Source organism: Elgaria multicarinata, chromosome 11 (genome assembly GCF_023053635.1).
Source record: "Elgaria multicarinata webbii isolate HBS135686 ecotype San Diego chromosome 11, rElgMul1.1.pri, whole genome shotgun sequence".
Taxonomy (NCBI): Eukaryota; Metazoa; Chordata; class Lepidosauria; order Squamata; family Anguidae; genus Elgaria; species Elgaria multicarinata.
In genome coordinates, this window is record NC_086181.1 from 40,355,646 (window position 1) to 40,374,830 (window position 19,185).

General features: G+C 44.0%; 2 protein-coding genes across 2 annotated transcripts; one reads left to right on the forward strand and one right to left on the reverse strand.

Moving 5' to 3' along the window:
* Positions 1-12,946: 12,946 nt before the first annotated feature.
* On the forward strand, positions 12,947-13,885 carry LOC134405276 (olfactory receptor 4E2-like). The gene has a single exon (XM_063136517.1). It carries the CDS (start codon positions 12,947-12,949, stop codon positions 13,883-13,885), a length of 939 nt encoding a protein of 312 aa, XP_062992587.1.
* A 1,578-nt stretch (positions 13,886-15,463) lies between these two features.
* Positions 15,464-17,544, reverse strand: LOC134405843 (olfactory receptor 4E1-like). Its single transcript, XM_063137097.1, has 2 exons — positions 16,638-17,544; positions 15,464-15,501 (listed from the first exon to the last, which is right to left on the reverse strand). Exons 1-2 carry the CDS (start codon positions 17,542-17,544, stop codon positions 15,464-15,466), a joined length of 945 nt encoding a protein of 314 aa, XP_062993167.1.
* Positions 17,545-19,185: the final 1,641 nt, after the last annotated feature.

Genomic DNA, 19,185 nt, shown 5'->3' on the forward strand with positions numbered 1-19,185 from the left:
GGTCACCACACCTAAAAAAGGACATTATAGAGCTGGAAAAAGTGCAAAAAAGAGAAACTAAAATGGGAGCATCTCCCCTATGAGGGAAGGTTACAACAACTGGGATTGTTTAGCTTAGGAAAAAGGAGGCTAAGGGGAGACATGACAGAGGTGTACCAAATTATGCATGGTATGGAGAATGTGGACAGGGAGACATTCTTCTCCCTCTCTCAAAATACTAGAACCCGGGGTCATCCCATGAAACTGATTGGTGGAAGATCCAGGACAAATAAAAGGAAGTGCTTCTTCACACAGCGCAGAGTTAAATTATGGAACTCACTACCACAGGATGTCGTGATGGCCACCAATCTGGATGGCTTCAAAAGGGGGTTAGATAAATTCCTGGAGGAGAAGGCTATCAAGGGCTACTAGCCGTGATGGCTAAGTGCTACCTCCAATATCTGAGCCAGCAGGCCTGTTTACCCCAGTTGCTGGGGAACATGGGCGGGAGGGTGCTGTTGCACCATGTCCTGCCTTGTTGGTCCCTGGCCGATGGCTGGTTGGCCACTGTGTGATCAGAGTGCTGGACTAGATGGACCCTCGGTCTGATCCAGCAGGGCTCTTCTTATGTTCTTAAAGTCTGAACTTTGCAAAGCGGTGCGGACTCTGGGCGCCAATCTGCGGAGCCCTAGCGAGGCTCTGTGCCGGCCTGCCGGCCTCTTCTCTCTCTCTCCTCCCTCTGCTGCTCTGGAGCTGACCCATCCTTTTCGCAGCCACAGGTTTCCTGGGGCCATACAAATTGGCCATATCCATCTTCGCCACATGCAAGTGGAGCTGGCGAGGGATGTGAACCGAATCCACCCTTGACTCCCCCCTGCTCCTCCCCCCTGCCTTGGCTGGAGCTGTTCCCCCAACCCCAACGACAACACCCGCCCCATCCCCTTCCAGGCGCTCCCCCCTCCCCAGGCATTGTCCCCTACACCAGCTCCTTTTCTTTCCATGTTGCACAGGATTCCGACATGGAGGAGCTGAAAGGGGAACAGGCGATGGCTGTGCGGGAGGTGAATGAGTGTGGCGGATGAAAGCACTGACTCTTGAGGGATGCTGGGGGGTGGCGGAGGGCGGCAGTGGCGAGGGGGAAGAAGGGGAGGAGGAGGAAGAGGTGGAGGCGGGCAAACCAGCCAGCCTGCAGCTGGGATATCAACATGGGGGTAGATTGTGATGGGACACACACACACACACACACACACACACACACACACACACACACACACACCGTGTGACAAGATTAAGGCAGCAGTTCTTGACTTCAGACGTGTGCATGTGTCCTTTTTTTAAATCCCCGCTTCGCAAGCCGTAAACTTTGGTTCACGATTCTTTTCGCTGATGATTTGTAACGGCATTTTATGATCGTTTGCAGCCATCAAGTGCAATACGTTTTTATTACATTTATAGCCCACTTTCCGCCCCCGTCCCCCTCGTGAAGGGAGCCTAAGGTAGCTCACACAGTCCTCCCCTCCGCTTTGTAATCACAACAACCCTGTGAGGTAGGGCAGGCTGAGAGTCAGTGACTGACCCAAAGTCACCCGGTGAGCTTCATGGGCAAGCTGGGACTAGGAATTGGATCTGCCCTGTCCTAGACCAACACTCTAAACACTACACCACACTAGTTTGTGCTCACATTGTAAGCAGGAGTACAAAAGTAGAAGAGTGGGAATAGAATACTACTACTACTACTACTACTACTACTACTACTACTACTACTACCACCAACAATCTATATTTGATTAAAATGAATGGTTACTGCAAAACAGGAGAGAAGGAAAACAAACAAAAATGTGCAGTAAAATCAGATGATCTCCACCACTATTATGGGATGATGATGATGATGATGATGATGATGATGGATAGATAAGATATCGTGTATTTTCAGACGCATGTAGGAGATTAAGAACATAATAAGAGCTGAGCTGGATCAGACCAAGGGTCCATCTAGTCCAGCATTCTATTCACACAGTGGCCAACCAGCTGTTGACGGGGACCCACAAGCAGGACATGGTGCAACAGCACCCTCCCACCCATGTTCCCCAGCTTCTGGTGGATATAGAATACCTTCCACACTAGAGGCACTCAAGATGCAGCTGGATAGCCATCTGTCAGGTATGCTTTCAGGTGGATTCCTGCATTGAACAGGGGGTTGGACTCGATGGCCTTATAGGACCCTTCCAACTCTACCATTCTATGATTCTATGAAATGATACAATGTTGAGATGGTGGAATGGACAAGACTGGTGGGTTTCTTTCTCCTCAGATTCAAACATTCCTCCACATATAAAAAAACAAAAAAACAAAGAAAAAGAAAAACAATTCACTACAGATAGAAAAGTAACAGAACCTGAATTTCTTCCAGCCCTTTGCTAGCTGTGCTGGTTTTCTGTTTGCTGAGATTTTGCCACATTTCTTGGTTTTACATAAAGGTGTTTTTTTTTTTTAAAAAAAAATGTACATCACCCTCGCCCCTGAGTGCTTGGTATAAGGTGTGTGTGTGATTAATGGGTTTTAGCCCATGTTAATGCTACTTAGATTACACCTGTTGAAATGAGTGGGACTCAAGTCAGACTAACATTGGACACAATCAAATATGTTTAATAAACAGTAAACACATGAATAAATATCCGAGAATTCAGATATGTGACTACCTTCTTACAGGCTGTTTGTTTACTCTGCTACACATGTAGATCTAGACTAGAGCTCAAGACTCTAACCACTACACCTTACTGCCTTTTGGTGATCCTAAGCCCACTGTGTTTGGTGCCTGATTTCTTACACGCCCCTTACTTAGAAGTCAGTTCTGTTGAAATGAGGAGCCTGTTCACATTGGCACGGCTCTTAATTCCTTACCAGTGAATTATTCTACAGCTAATGACCCACAGTCGCATGCATGAACTGAACTGCCAAGGCTGACCATATGAAAAGGAGGACAGGGCTCCTGCGTCTTTAACAGTTGCATAGAAAAGGGAATTTCAGCAGGTGTCATTTGTATGCCTGCAGCACCTGGTGAAATTCTCCCTTCATCACAACAGTTAAAGCTGCAGGAGTCCTGCCTAGCATGACTTGATACAAAAGAGGGCAGGGCTCCTGCACCCTATTTTATTTATTATTGAACTAGTAAATGAATCTGGCTTTGCATCAGTTAAAGTAGCCCTTAGTTTGATTCTACGAAGCCTTCAAGCAAATGTATGCAGCCTTTCGGAGTTTGAAACATAGGGCAAAATCCAATATAAATTCTGCTTAGAGTAGATCGATTGAAATGAATGAGACTTAAGCCCCATTCATTTCAATGGGTCTACTCTAAGTATTTATTTATTTATTACATTTATATACTGCCCCACAGCTGAAGCTCTCTGGGCAGTTTACAAAGGTTATAACTGTAATCATTTAAAAAGTATACAAAATTTAAGAATCATCAGAAACATAAAAACAACAATATAACAACAACAGGGCTCATGTTGGATTTTACTCAATGTGCCTGTGCCATCTGAGTGAAGCCACAGTCACTGTAGCCCAAGACAAAGGCTCTGCCGTGGTGCACACCTTTTCCATGATAGGGGGAAGGGGTCAGCTGTGTAACTGTCTCCCACCCCGGCTTCAACTCTGTCAACTGCAAAACTATGTGCCGGTTAGGGACGTCTGCCACCTAGTGAACGAAGACGACACTGCAGGCTTAAACACATGGATACGTTTAATTAAAACGAATGATTGTGTTAAAAACACACACATACAAATTACCATCTGTTCACACATTTAGGGTTCTCTAAGTATGGATGCCAAGTTTCAGTTGTCTAGGTTTCATGGTCTTTTAGCAATGGGTCTGAAAGGCAAGTGGACAGACAGGCAGCCGATCTGTTTTATCACTACAGATGTACTACTCATATCCCACCTTTCCAATAAAAGTGGTGCTCAAGGCACCCCACAATAACATTACATATAAAACATCAACTTTTCAATCAAAACATCAACAGTATAAACTGTTAGGTCCAAAACCATCCACTAGAGGGGAATAGAGCTTCTTGAAATGGTATGTTAACAACATCATCTTTTCACCAGCCTGCCTGCTCCGTCTTCTGATTTGTGGGGCTTCTCATCTCAGAGAGAAGACGACGACAAGAGAGACAAAACTTATTTTCACCCATATAATCACTTAAGGTACCCCTGGAATGAGGGAAAGAGCAAAAAAAACGTTGAGGGGAGAAAGAACAGGGAAAATCACATCTAAATTTCTTCATCTGCTCCTCCCTTAAACATCAAGCAATTTTAACTGGATATTTTACCGTTATGGGGTGCTTCTGGACAGAGGGCTTCTTGCGTTCACAGTCAAAAGGGGTTGTGCAGCTATTTAGTCTTTTCTTTCTCAACACGTTAGAGATGTCTGTCGCTGGGGAATCCAGTTCTTTGGGGGGGGGGGCTTGACGGAGCTCTGCAGTGCTTACGACCCACTTTGTGTCTGTGAGCCAAATTCCAGAAATGATGTTGTCCATTTTGGGGCGAAGATTCTGCAACTTGCACACATTTCTGAGCAATCTGTAGCCGAATTTGTACAAATTTGGCTGCAATTTGCATCACTCGCACAGATACAGCTGTAATTTGCACAGAGTGCTCAGAATTTTGTGCAAATTGAAGAACCTTCATCCTAAAATGCACAAAATTCCTGGAAAAGCCATGAACTGACCCAAGTCTCTGCAGATGAAGTCAAGCTCTGCAGCAGAAAATGAAATGAAGTCCAGCTACAAAAGAGTGACCAGATACAAAAGAGGGCAGGGCTCCTGCAGCTGTAACTGTTGTGATGAAGAGGACATTTCACCAGGTGCTGCATGCATACGAATGATACCTGCTGAAATTCTCTTCTCTCCACAACTGTTCAAGATACAGGAGCCCTGTCCTCCTTTCCATATGGTCACCCTATCACACCCCTTCAGTTGCATCCTGCATTGTAGATCCAGCGCTATCCCAGGGCTGTTCCCTTCCAGCTCTCTAATTTGATGAGTCAGTGAAGCCATGGGCAAGTTCAGCCTTTTGTCGGTTTCTCAGCTGTATTTTTTTTTAGGGAACGAAAGCAGAAATGCACACATGTTAATGTGTTTGTGAATCGGAGAAGGCCACATAATGGTTTCCAATCCCAACCGAATTCAGAATTCAGGAAAAACAATCTCCCAATGAAATTCTTCTCGAAAGTAGCAAATGCTGCAGCTTTATGCATCTGTAAGAAAAGAAAGGAAGTTGTTTGTATCTGGTTTTGGTTTTTTTTGAACCGCAGCGACAATGCAGACAAGTTCTCACCCCTTGTAGCCGGCATTTGCCTTTCAGGTGTTGCCCCCAGCCAGAAGAGGTGAAAGTTAATGAGATGTTGCCGATGAACAGAACTCCGCTTCAAAGTGTGAAGTTTCCCTCCACTGCACTCTGTCTTCTAGGTAAGGAAAATTATTTTCTCTTCACTCCCTGACTCCCTGGCATGGCCCCTTTCTATATATGGATGATGCAAGGCGTAGCATGAAGGCAAATAAAACACTGAGAAGACCCGCAAGTGTGGTGGCTTCCCTAACCGGTAGAGGGTAAACTACTGCCCATTTCATTATCTCTTTCAGTTCTATAGGGAAAATGGTGAATCTGGGGAGTAATTAAAGGGCCCAGAATGCTATCCATTCTAAGATCCATTTTTCCTGGAAAGGTATCCTGAGAAGCTTATGAGCAGCTTTCCAGATGTTCTGGACTACAACCACCATCATCTTTACATTTGACCAGCTTTGCTGGGCATGATGGGGAGTTATCCAAAACGTACAGAGGGTCTTCGAGGAACTCCTACTATTTTCTGGGAGCCTTGTTAATTCTTCAGCCAATTCAACAGGTGTGCAAACTTTCTACTTGACATTTTTTTCACTCCAAAATTAGCTGCAAGTTAATCTATCATCCATTGTTTCTAGAATTGCCATTACATCGATCTGTAATTTTTTTAGTGGGAAGTATTATGAGGTGTATTTCCTGAACGATCGGCTACTCTTTACCATCAAATCCTTGGCATATTTTATGGGGTTATTTTAAAGAGGAGGCCCATGTCAAAGATTTGGAATTAGTTTAGAACATTAACTGCCAACAGAAATTGTAATTGTTCTTAAATGTCTCCTATTACGATGAACCATTAATTTATAGATGTTATTTCAAGAGATGGCATTCAGCCTTAACGGGGGAAAAACACTACTCTATCTGTGCAATTGGGGGACGGAAGAAGACCGTGAGAAACGTTTGGCAGGTCATGGGCACCAATCTATTTTAAACATAAACTACTGCTTTAATATGGGTATTCACACAAACAAAGCCCTTTTACTAGTAGTAATATCGCTAGAAGAAATTATAAACAGAGAACAAGCGGATTACACCACAGTGTCTATATGGCACATTGTAAGCTTGTAAAATGGAGTGGGGTTTTTTTTGGGTAGTATTAACAACAACAGAATCCTCATTACAGCTTTGGATGGAACCACAGTCTGAGCCAAGGATCATAGAATAGCAGAGTTGGAAGAGGTCCACAAGGCCATCGAGTCCAACCCCCTGCTCAATGCAGTAATCCACCCTAAAGCATCCCTGACAGGTGGCTGTCTAGCTGCCTCTTGAAGGCCTCTAGTGTGGGACAGCCCAGCACCTCCCTGGGTCATTGGTTCCATTGTCGTACTGCTCTAACAGTCAGGAAGTTTTTCCTGATGTCCAGCTGGAATCTGGCTTCCTGTAATTTGAGCTCATTATTCTGTGTCCTGCACTCTGGGAGGATTGAGAAGAGATCCTGGCCCTCCTCTGTGTGACAACCTTTTAAGTATTTGAAGAGTGCTATCATGTCTCCCCTCAATCTTCCTCTCTATTCTTGCTCTAGTTCTGGCCCAAGACATTTTTCTTTTCTTTCTTTTTCTTTCCCCCCACCACTAAGAATGTGCAAATCAGGAAAACCTGAGCTCATAAAAGGTCTCCAGAATCCTAGCTTCATCACACCAGGGTTATACTGTGCAATCGCTGCGAATTGCGTGCAAAGGACTTTTTAGTTTTCCAGTTTATAATCTGTTTTGACTGTGAAGCACTCCCATGCATCCTGCTTTAATTGTGCTATAAAGCCAAAAGAATCGATCTATTTTGCTACCTGTTTAGGAGCGAATCATTTGTTGTTTTCCGAGTGGCCACTGGGGGCGCAGGAGGAGGATTTGATCGGTTTAAAGTACAAATTAAACAAATGCTTACATCTGTGTAAATTTTAAAGATAAAGACATCAAAATTGGCTCAGTAAAAGATATTAAGGAGAGCTTTAAGCACACCAAATTTGAATCGGATTGGGTCATCCGTTGATTTTTTAATGATTTTTTACATTTCCCCCCTTAAACCCTTTTCCTGGTATGCAAAGGAACTTAGGAGCGCCGCTGCCCGTGCTGTGATTTAGCTAACAACAACAACAACAATGACAGCTTTATGCTATGGGGATAATTCGAGGGAAATGGATACGTGGGATGAAGCCTTTCATCTCAAAGCTTGTCCTGACTCGAGTTCATATCAGATTGCGAGCTTTGGATTTTTTTTGCTTTTCTCATGAAAAGCCATGAGTATTTTCATCCACATTTCCCCGCCCCCCAAATGTGAACATCAATTGTGCACATCTTTGAAATGTTCAGCATCTTCTCCCATTGACTAAGTACTCATGATTTCATGCACATTTTTTTTCCAAATGTATGCATGCCGTTGAACACATTTGTGTGTGTGTGTGTGTCTGTGAATCACACTGTGAGCTCAGAACTGTACAGCTGTCGATTGCAAATTATGGCTGAGTCCGTGTTCGGTTTGGAAGGTGCAAACTGGGTAAATCCTGATCAAAAGCAAACAAAACAAATTTCTCATAATCCCTACTCTTCACACATTATGTTCACAGCTGTTTCTTACCTCTGGATTTGGCAACAACTCTTCAGAGGGAAGGGGATATTTGTCCCTTTGGCCTCACGATGCTAATCCATAATCTGCTTCTTTGCTTTTGCTCAGTCTCTCTCTCTCTCTCTCTCTCTCTCACAGTCAGCATTCATCACCATGTGCAGCTCAAAATAACACAAAACTTTCTGTGCATCAATATGGCAGCCTCTTTTCTAATTCCCTCCTAATTGGAGGAGAGGACCATGTAAACTGCCTTAGGTTCCTTCCAAGAGGAGAAAAGTTTGGTTAGAAATATAATAAATATATAACTAAATAACAAATTGCAATCACTCATTCATACGAATGCACCCATCCTCTCTCTCTTTTCACAGTCGCTTCGAGTTGGGTCTCCTCCCAAGTTTTCCAGCCTCTGCAGCTTTCACTCAAGGAAGGAGAGAAGTTCCTGTTCTCTTGCCAACAGAATGTGACATCTCATAACACAATGTCTTGGTATAGACAGGCATCAGAGGACCGGCGTGCTTTGGCCACTTTAGGGTCTAGCTACACAAGCTCGAGGCCAATGGGAGACTTCCACGTGGCAGTGGACCCAGCTTCATGGTCAACCAACCTGACCAAAGAAATGGCAGCGCTGAGAGACTCTGGCATCTACTACTGTGCTGTGAGTGACACAGTGAGAGGAAGGCAGGACCGAGCTGCACGAAAATGAGTCTCCCGCACCACCGTTGTTTCCTTTCGCATTGTGCTGGTTTTACTTGCCTTAATGACTGGGTTTACCCACTTCCTGTTTATATTGGTTGCCCAAAATATTCTGTGTAGTGTTAAAATTGCTGTTTGGGCCAAGCAACAGATGGGTCCTAGTCCTGATGGCTCTATGCTACCTCCAGTATTAGATGCAGTATGCCTATGTACACCAGTTACTGGGGAGTATTGCGTCCAGTTCTGGGCACCACACTTCAAGAAGGACGCAGACAAGCTGGAGCGTGTTCAGAGGAGGGCAACGAGGATGATCAGGGGTCTGGAAACAAAGCCCTATGAAGAGACACTGAAGGAACTGGGCATGTTGAGCCTGGAGAAGAGAAGACTGAGGGGAGACATGAGAGCACTCTTCAAATACTTAAAAGGTTGTCACACAGAGGAGGGCCAGGATCTCTTCTCGATCCTCCCAGAGTGCAGGACACGGAATAATGGGCTCAAGTGACAGGAAGCCAGATTTCAGCTGGACATCAGAAAAAACATCCTGACTGTTAGAGCAGTACGGCAATGGAACCAGTTACCTAGGGAGGTTGTGGGTGTTGGATCCTGGATTGGATTCAGTTTTACTTTTACCACTGTTTTTTCAAGTACCTGGAGACCTGAAGAAAAGGAGGTCAGCAGAAAATATATTCTTTAAATGTCAAGGTCTCAGCTGGACAATTATTGAATTATTGGATGGGAGTGTTTTTCAATTAATCAATTGGTGGTTCCATGACTGTACAGTTTTCCCCTCTATATAAGTGTCTGTATTTTTCATCTTTATTTATTTATTTATTTATTTATTTATTACATTTCTATACCGCCCAATAGCCGGAGCTCTCTGGGCGGTTCATCTTCTTGTGTATGCTGCTGTATATTGATCTTATGTGAGTTTATGTACGTGCTGCTATAACTAAATTATTCAAGTGCCAGTAAAGGATTTGTTTTAACCTACAAAGAATCCTTTGCCTCTTTGAGTCTTTGCTGCGTCCTATACCGAGAGCCGCTGCTAATTCTGCTTAGCTATGGATCAGAGTGTGATTTTCCAACAGTGGGCTCTCCCACACTAGAGGTATTCAAGAGGCAGCTGGACAACCATCTGCCAGGTATGCTTTAGGGTGAGTTCCTGCATTGAGCAGGGGGTTGGACTCGATGGCCTTAGAGGCCCCTTCCAACTCTATTATTCTAAGATTCTGTGATTCTATGAATACTTTTGCACTCATGTCCTGCTGGTGGGTTTTCCATAGGCAGCTGGTTGGCCACTGCATGAACAGAATGCTGGACTAGATGGACCTGTGGTCTGATCCAGCATGGTTTGTGGGTGGAATCTCTCTGTGACAAGTGGATGGGGGGCAGGGGGGGGTCACTGCCCCATTTGATCTAAATAGCCACCTCTGATACTGGCTCTGATACCAGAAGTACCATATATTAATTAAGACTAGTAGTCATTATCCTCTATGATAAAAGGAATGTGAAGTATGTGTGTGGAGAGAGTGCCTTTGAGCATGTATAGAATTATTTTCTCCTCATCTCTGAGTTTCATATCTGTGAACTAGATTATTGACCTTCACTTCAGAGTTGTGATGCCCCCCATGAGTTTGAGTCCACTATTAGAAATTAACCACCGAAAATCGATATGGGTTGGTTCTCTCCTAAAATACATACATGTTATACATCGATTGCTATCAAAGTCTGTTTAAAACTTTTTGTGCACACAGAAACCTTGAAACAAACAAACGAACTCTGAAGCCCCTTGGTGAATTAATTAGTGTGAGGAGCAGAGATCTCCCAAGATCTTCCTCGTTCTTCTTCATTGCCTCCAAAGATGTCATACCCAGCTCTTATGTTGAAAGAACCGAAGGCTATATAAGGGGGGAGACAGATATGACCACACATAAATCCAGAAGCATACTGGTGAAGCAAACAGCTCCAAGGAGGAACCCAAATTAAGAACTAAGTTGAAGCCTTGAAGATGTTGGCATGATCTTCTTTCTTGAGTCAGGTAAGTGCTCTACTTTTCCAAGGGCAACCTGGGGATAAGTCGGACATCCCTACATTTTATCTTGAGGATGCTCACCACCTCTTGTTGTTGCTTGGGTCCCGAGGCCTGTGCAGATGGCTACTTTGCTGATGGCAAATGTCTTTTAATTTTTTAATCTGTGGTGGCTACCTGTGACTCCCAGCACTTGGTGAATGGCCATGTGTATGAGTGTGTGTGTGTGTGTATGTTTGTGCAGTGTGTTCATGAGTGTGTGCTTCTTTATAGATCTGTAAAGAAAAAGTAGAGTGAAAGAAAGGTTAACGTAAGATGGGCAGATGGCAGACCGGGGCTTATGGGTAGATCTCTGGGTAATTTGAAATAGATCAACAAACATTTCTAACCAGTGGATGCTGGTGGCTTTGATTTTAGTGGGGCTGTGGATCTATTCTAGGTTTCAGCCAAAACTCTAAAGGAGCTATCCAAGGTGATGAACCCTATTCCCACACCTTGGATACTGACTGGTATCCAAGGACCAGAACCAGTACTGGCTGGTTCTGACTGAAACCCAGAGTAGATGCACAGCCCTACCAAAATTGGAGCCACCAGCTTTTTTCTAACTCCCAGTTGTTTAATAATACCAGCAACAATATGACCACACACCCCTTGCCATCAAATTATACAGCTTAAAAGAAGCTGGGGTAACCAGGATTGGATTTTTATTTTATATAGTAGGGCTCTGAGTCCTGGTCTGTTTTGGTACTCAAAACTAATTCCTGGGCTCAGAATTCTTGAATTCTAAGTGTATGTCTTTTGACCCAGGCTCTAGTTGGTGTATTTCCAGTAAAAAAAACAAAGTAGCTCCCACAAGTCTAAAGTCTGCCCACCACTGGATTAACAGATGGCTGTTTGACTTCATGAGTGGCCTTATATTTAAAGAACGTGTGGTATAAAAAGACAATGTGATGTTGTGGTTAGAGTGTTGGACCAGGACTCAGGAGATCTAGGTTCTAGTCCCCACTCAGCTGTAAAGCTTACTGGGTGACTTTGGGCCAGTTAGCCATCTTCTTGGCTCGCCGCTCTGACCATGTTACTCCGCTTCTGAAATCTCTTCATTGGCTTCCAATTCACTTCAGAATCCAATATAAACTTCTCCTGTTAACCTTCAAAGCTTTTCACGGTCTAGCTCCTTCCTATCTCTCCTCTCTCATCTCACACTATTGCCCCGCTCGTGCTCTTCGCTCCTCTGATGCCATGTTTCTCGCCTGCCCAAGGGCCTCTACTTCCCTTGCTCGGCTTCGTCCATTTTCGTCTGCTGCCCCTTACGCCTGGAACGCTCTTCCAGAACATTTGAGAACTACAAGTTCAACCGCAGCTTTTAAAGCTCAACTAAAAACTTTTCTTTTTCCTAAAGCTTTTAAAACTTGATGTTGTGCAGACTTCTACTGTTACTTTCTATTGTTAGTTTTACCCTACCCTGTGCCTGCTTACCCTACGCTGTACCTGTTTGCATTCTCTTCCCCTCCTTATTGTTTTACTATGATTTTATTAGATTGTAAGCCTATGCGGCAGGGTCTTGCTATTTACTGTTTTACTCTGTACAGCACCATGTACATTGATGGTGCTATATAAATAAATAAATAATAATAATAATAATAATAATAATAATAATAATAATAATAATAATACCAACTCTCAGCTTAACCTACCTCACAGGGTTGTTGTTGTTGTGAGGATAAAATGGACGGGGGTGGGGAAAGTAACTCACTTTGTGTTCTTGCAAGAGAAAATAAAGTGGGACTTTAGGCTTTTTTTAAGCCCTTAAATTTCAAAAGTAAATTCAAAGAAGGAGAAACTCAAATTGTGTAAGCTTCACTTCAACTCTAACATGAGTGATTAAAAAATTCATTATTATGTATTTTCTTAATGATGTGAGTGATTTTACAAGGCCAGTAGGTTTTGCTTAGAGACGGTTAAGTAGATGGCTACGTAAAAATGTTGGCATTCAGACAAGATTATGTGTATGAGAGAAGGAGGGAAGGAAGAGTCAATGACAAAGAACAGTGAAACAGAAGAAACAGAAAAAGTGAGCATGAAACATCACATCCCAATAAACCTTTCATTGGCTTAATTCAAAACAGCAATACTGTCTCCTGCTTCTGAAATATACTGGTGGAAAGAGAGTGGATGTCAGGTATGCAATATATATCGACGGATTGCACATGTCCTATAGATATAACAACCAGAATTTATTACTTTTCTCTGTGCAGGTCGATTGCATGGACAACCCTCTGCCCTGTTTAAATGGATGGGCCAAACCACACCACAGTGACCCATTTCGTCTTCTTGGGGCTAACCAGTAACCAGGGTCTGGGGCTGGCTTTCTTTGTAATCTTCTCCATAATCTATCTGCTTATCCTAATCGGGAACCTCCTCATCATCGTCACTGTGGCTTGTGACCGCTGCCTCCACACCCCCATGTACTTCTTCTTGGGCAACCTCTCTTTCATCGACATCTGCCATTCCTCGGTCACTGTGCCAAAGATGCTCTTCGATTTCCTGTTCATCCAGAAGACCATCTCCTTCAGGGGCTGTATAGCACAGCTCTTCTTCCTCCACCTCTGTGCCTGTGCAGAGATCTTCCTCCTCACCATCATGGCTTACGACCGTTATGTTGCCATCTGCTGCCCACTGCAATACCTGTCCCTAATGAGCCTGAAGGTCTGTGCTTGGTTGGTGGGGGCCCTGTGGGTGGGAGCAATAATCCACTCCCTCGTGCAGACCGTTCTCACCCTCCGCCTCCCGTATTGTGGCCCCAATGTCATCGACAGCTTTTTCTGTGATGTCCCCCCAGTGATCAAGCTGGCCTGCACCGATAGCTACTGGACTGGGGTTCTCGTTGTGTCCAACAGCGGCATGATCTCCGTAGTTTGCTTCCTGGCTTTGCTGGGTTCCTATGCTGTCATCTTGGTCTCCCTCAGAGGACGGACAGCTGAGTGCCGGCGCAAAGCCCTCTCCACCTGTGCTTCCCACTTGCTTGTCGTGGCTTTATTCCTGGGGCCTTGCATCTTTATTTACACCCGCGTTGCCTCCAACTTCTCAGCGGACAAAATGGTGGCGGTTTTCTACACAGCGGTGACCCCTGTGCTCAATCCTCTGATCTACACACTGAGAAACAAAGAGGTGAAGAACTCCATGAAGAGGCTCAGAAACTGGCGAAAGGTCTTCTCCATGAGAAAATGAGTGTCTGTCCTACTCTGGCAGGAAAGGGTCGGTAGATGATGAAGAATTGGAGTCCAACCAAATTTGGGAAGTATTGAATGTTGACAACAGCAAGTTACTTTTGTGTAACTCCTTTGTGCCTGATAAAGCCTCCTGACAGAAGACAGTGTTGGAAAGGGATGAAGAAAGGCAGACTAATGTCAAAACTGTGAGTGTGTGGGGGGACTTCAAAGAGGACTGGAAATATGTACAGGTGAGAGGAGGGGGAATGACTAAAAGAGAAGATCCAGGTGAGAGCTGGAAGGAAGGTTGCCACCGGTGAGAGTGCAGCCACCAAACATTGTGTTGAAATTAATTGTGGAGAACCCCATGTTACCTTTGTGGAATGGAGATCTATTTCTCCTTGTAGGCAGTGTATTTTCATTTCTGTGTTAGGCTTTATTCTTTCTCCTGTACAGTTCAAAGCCTTCGGCTGGGTCAGCTTATTTGTAATTAATACACACTTGTATGGATCAATAGTTTTATTATGGGTTGGAGCCATACATAGTTGTAGTTGGATCCAGACATAGTAGTCTCATTGAAACCAATGGGACAACTTAGGGCTAGTAACTTAAGCTCAATGATTTCAGTGGGTCTACTCTAAGTATGACTATGTTTGGATCCAACCTGATGGATTTCTTTCTTGATGCTGTGCTTATTTGTAATTGTTCCTCCAACCAATGTATTTAATTATTGATGCTGTAATTACATGTAAATGTTCTTTGGGGGGAATTATTATATTTATTACTGCTCATTTCATATGTTGTGAATAATCTTGAGGAAATGTGGCATACAAATGATGATGATGTGCATGAGTGCAATAGGGCATTCTGCATCGAAAGCAATATGATGATAATAAAACATCGACAACAATTTTAATACTAGATGCATCTGTTTCTCCACATCTGATGTTTTACCAGTGGTGTTTCTTTTCAATTCTCCCATAGAATACATTTTCTGAATTTCTGAACTAAATGAATGGGGAAGAGGGAGTGTTGCTATTCTCGCTGTATTCTTCACCGCTAAAGCAAAAAAGAAGGAAAAGCTAGAGAGCGCCTGCTGAGCGTTACTGCAAAAAAAGAGCGAGAGTGTGCGAGAGAATGAGAAAGACAGGTGGAGAACTGTATTTGAGGTGATAGGGAACCACCATTGGCCCTGAACTGTCCTGAGCAGTTTGGGATCAGGATTATTTAAAGGACCATCTCCTCCCACAAGATCCTGCCTTTCTGTTCAGGACCTCAGTGGAAGCCCTAATCCACGTCCTACCACCCGTAACACCAGTGATATACCAGTGGCATACACTGACATACATGCATCAGTTGCTGGGGAACATGGGTGAGAAGGTGCCATTGCACCCTTGTCCTACTTGTGGGTCCCTGGTTGACAGCCAGTTGGCCACTGTCTGAACAGAGTGCTGGTCTAGATGGACCCATGGTCTGAACCAGAAGGGCTCTTCTTGTGTTCCTATGACAGAAGTGTGCTTGGTGCACTCACAGGATACACCCACCTTAGTCACGGCACTCAGGCTGTGGAAAACCTGCACACCAATCGGATCCTATTTTACTTGGCATCCAGAAGCCAAGCAAAGGCCATTTTATCTCGTTATGTCTTTGGCATGGCGAGTCACAAGTGAAACTTATCTCCCTCCTTTTCTGCTGTATGTTGTGTCATTTGGAACCACTTTTCCCTCTCCCATCCTCTCACAAGGCTCAGGCCCAACTCTTATTCAGTTCTCTTTCTGTGAGGACACACAGACTTCATGCTTTAACCTTATATCCCCCCTTTATTACCTCCCCCTTACACAGACACAAGCAGGAGGTGTAGGATTTTATAAACAAAGAAAGCTTTATTCATTAGAATAATAAGTTATTGAATAATAAACAAGTAACTCTTAAATGGCTCTATTAATATAAGTTCCCTCATACATAATACTCCAAAATCATTCTTTCACTCTTCAGTTCTCAAACCTAAAATCTTATCTCTGACATATCCTTGTCTCTCTCATTTTACCTCATCCCTCCCTCCTCCTTCCTCCCTCCCTCCCCCTCCCTCCCCTCCCTCCCTCTCTCTATCTCCCCTCCCTCTTTCTCTCCCCTCCTTCTCTCTCTCTTCCCATCCCCTTCTCTCTCCCCCTCTCCCCCCTCTCTCTCCCCTCCCCCCCCTCTCTCTCCCCCCCTCATCCCTGTCTGCCTCCCACAGGCACAACACCAAGTTTAAAGAGCACACACACACTTCACCCCCTTCTAACTCTCTCAGCCAATCAGCTCACAAATGCAAATCCACCATCCTCACCCTAGAGATACTTACCAAACCATAGATCTATAAGAAGAATACGCAGTGATAAATGTAACTCAGTATAGACAGACACAGTACCCTAGTAGGAGCCTACTTTACTTGGCATCCAGGGGACTAGTAAAGGCCATCCCATCTTGTTAAGTCTTTGGCATGGCTAATCACAGGTGAAATTCATCTTTTCGGCTATCTCTTGTGCCGTTTTGTAGTTGCGGCCAAGTTTTTTAAAATCCATTCCGTTAATTGTGAAGTTCTTATTGTTATATCGCTAACTCGATATTATGGCTGCTGGGAGTCCATTGTAGGTGGGTTTCTGTCCATTGTTCGTGATGATGATCTTCCAAATGATCTTCGAAATAAAGCAGCTATGCACCGTGCAATGTTGTACTCTTCCTCTCCACCACTGGCTAATGTCCTTTGCTTGCCAAATTGACCTGCTGACCTCGCAGCTTGTTCATGGCGTTCAGCATGTCCTCGTTCCTCAGAGTGTAGATGACCGGGTTGAGCAGCGGTGTGACGGCTGTGAAGAAAATGGAAACCACCTTGTCCGCAGCCAAACTCTTGGCCGGCCTGAGGTAGATGAAGATGCAGTGCCCCAGGAAGAAGGTCACCACCATCAGGTGAGCCACACAAGTGGACAGAGCCTTCCTCCGCCCTTCAGAGAAGCGGTTCCTCAAGGAGACAAGGATGACGACGTAGGAGATGACCAGAACAATAAAGCAGACCACCGAGATAACTCCAGAATTGGAGACGATGAGGATTTCGAAGATGTAGGTGTTGGTGCAGGCCAGTTTGATAACCAAGGGGACGTCACAGAAGAAGTTATCGATGGTGTTGGGGCCGCAGTAGGGCACACTGAGGGTCAATGTGGTCAGGGCGATGGAGTGCAGAAGCCCACCCAACCACATAGCCACAGCCAACCGGAGACAGACCCGATGGCTCATGATGGTCGTGTAATGGAGGGGGTGGCATATGGCTGCATAGCGGTCATAGGCCATGATGGTGAGGAGAAAGATCTCCGTACAGGCAAAGAGGTGCAGGAAGAACATCTGGGCTATGCATTCCCCAAAGGAGATGGACTTCGTCTCTGCTAGGAAGTCGGCCAGCATCTTGGGCATCACCACCGTAGAATGGCAGACGTCGATGAAAGAGAGGTTACTGAGGAAGAAGTACATGGGGGTGTGGAGATCGTGGTCGTAGGTGATTGTGATTACGATGAGAATGTTGCCAATGAGAATCAATGCGTAGATGGCTGTGAAAAGGACGAAGAGTGCCAGTTCGACATTATGGTTGGCAGTCAGGCCTGAGAGGATGAATGCCTGTACAGTGGTCAGATTTCCTGGTCCCATGTTTGTTGATGGCTGAAACAGGAAGGAAAGAAGGACGAAAGAGTGGGCATGAGTGGTCAGAATGCTTACAATGGCCCCGACTCAGAGGGCTCATCTACACCAAACAGAATATTCCACTGTGAAAGTGGTATGAAAGCAGTATATAAAAGGCAGGAGCTACACTACTCCTTTATAGCGGTGTTGAAGTGCACTGACAACTGTTGGGGCCCATTGACACATACCATGTACCGCTTTCATACCACCTTCATAGTGTTATATCCTACTTGGTGTAGGTGTGTCATGGGCCCCAACAGTTGTCATTGCACTTCAGTACCGCCATAAAGCAGTAGTGTGGCTCCTGCCTTTTATATACCACTTTCATAGTGAAATATCCTGCTTGGTGTAGATGAGCCCTTAGTCATACTTAGAACAAATCCACTATAAAAGCAATGGGTCTTAACTTAGCCATGACTAACTTGTCCCATGAATTTCAATCGGTCTTGTTAAGCATGGTTAAATCTGGGATCAGCCCAGTAGGACAACACCACATATATGGACACCACCATACACACTGCTAGTGCTAAAAACATTTAATACTACCAACATCAAATAAACAATTATATATATATATACATTGTGCTAAAAGATTTGATGCTATATTCTAAGAGGTGTTGAATTGTGTGCCACTGCATGTAGATTAAGGAGATGAGTTTTAAACTATTCCAAATTTGTTTTTATGGTTAAGGCTGACTGTTAAAAGTTGTTTCTAGATGTACGTTGTCTCTCTGCGTGCTGTCTGTTGTGTGCTTTTAAATTTTGCATATTGCTTTTAATGTTTCAAACTTTGTAAACTGCCCAGAGAACTTTAGCTATGGGGTGGTATAGGAATGTAATAATAATAATAATAATAATAATAATAATAATAATAATAATAATAATCTTTATCGACATAGCAATGCCTAATGACAAAAATTTAGAAAAGGAAGAGGAAAAGAGAGAAAAATATACACCACTGGTTATGGAAGTTAAATAATTATGGCAACAGGAAAAGGTCACAATTATCTTGTTAGTCACATCAATACTGGCATTGCATCAAAAAGCTACAGAAAACTTTCAGAAAATGGGCCTACTAAAATATATCCACACCAGCATCCAGAAAGCAGTCATACTTAAAACATGTCCAATCGTCAGGAAATGTCTGAATCAGTAAAAGACAGCATGACTTGGCAAAGCCTGTTATAGCTATCTAGAAAAAATGCCACAAGTGCGAAAAGAGAGATTATTATTAATAATAATCTTTTAAGCAGAGGGCAAAGACCTCTCTCTTTCTCTATCCAGCACACACACACAGCTTCTGAGACGTCACTCTGTGTTACTCATACTTCAAAATCTATCTTAACAATAATAAAGGACTAGAAGCTTGTTCTTATTTAAACATAGATTTCTTAAGATGCTGAATTCTAAACTTGATTCCTGCATTTCTGTGGTGCAGATGTGGAATGCAGTCAGCCTTGTCAATCAACAATGAATAACCTAGGGTGACCCTATGAAAAGGAGGATTGGGCTCCTGTATCTGTAACAGTTGTATAGAAAAGGGAATTTCAGCAGGTGTCATTGGTATGCATGCAGCACCTGGTGAAATTCCTTCTTCATCACAACGGT

Excerpts from the sequence above, each read along its gene's own strand:
- LOC134405276 (XM_063136517.1), top strand. The coding sequence starts at position 12,947 with ATGGATGGGCCAAACCACACCACAGTGACCCATTTCGTCTTCTTGGGG.
- LOC134405843 (XM_063137097.1), bottom strand. The coding sequence starts at position 17,544 with ATGGGACCAGGAAATCTGACCACTGTACAGGCATTCATCCTCTCAGGC. Across the intron at positions 15,502-16,637 it reads CGCCATGAACAAGCTGCGAG|ATAAAATGGCCTTTGCTTGG; the intron begins GTCAGCAGGTCA and ends AGACATAACGAG.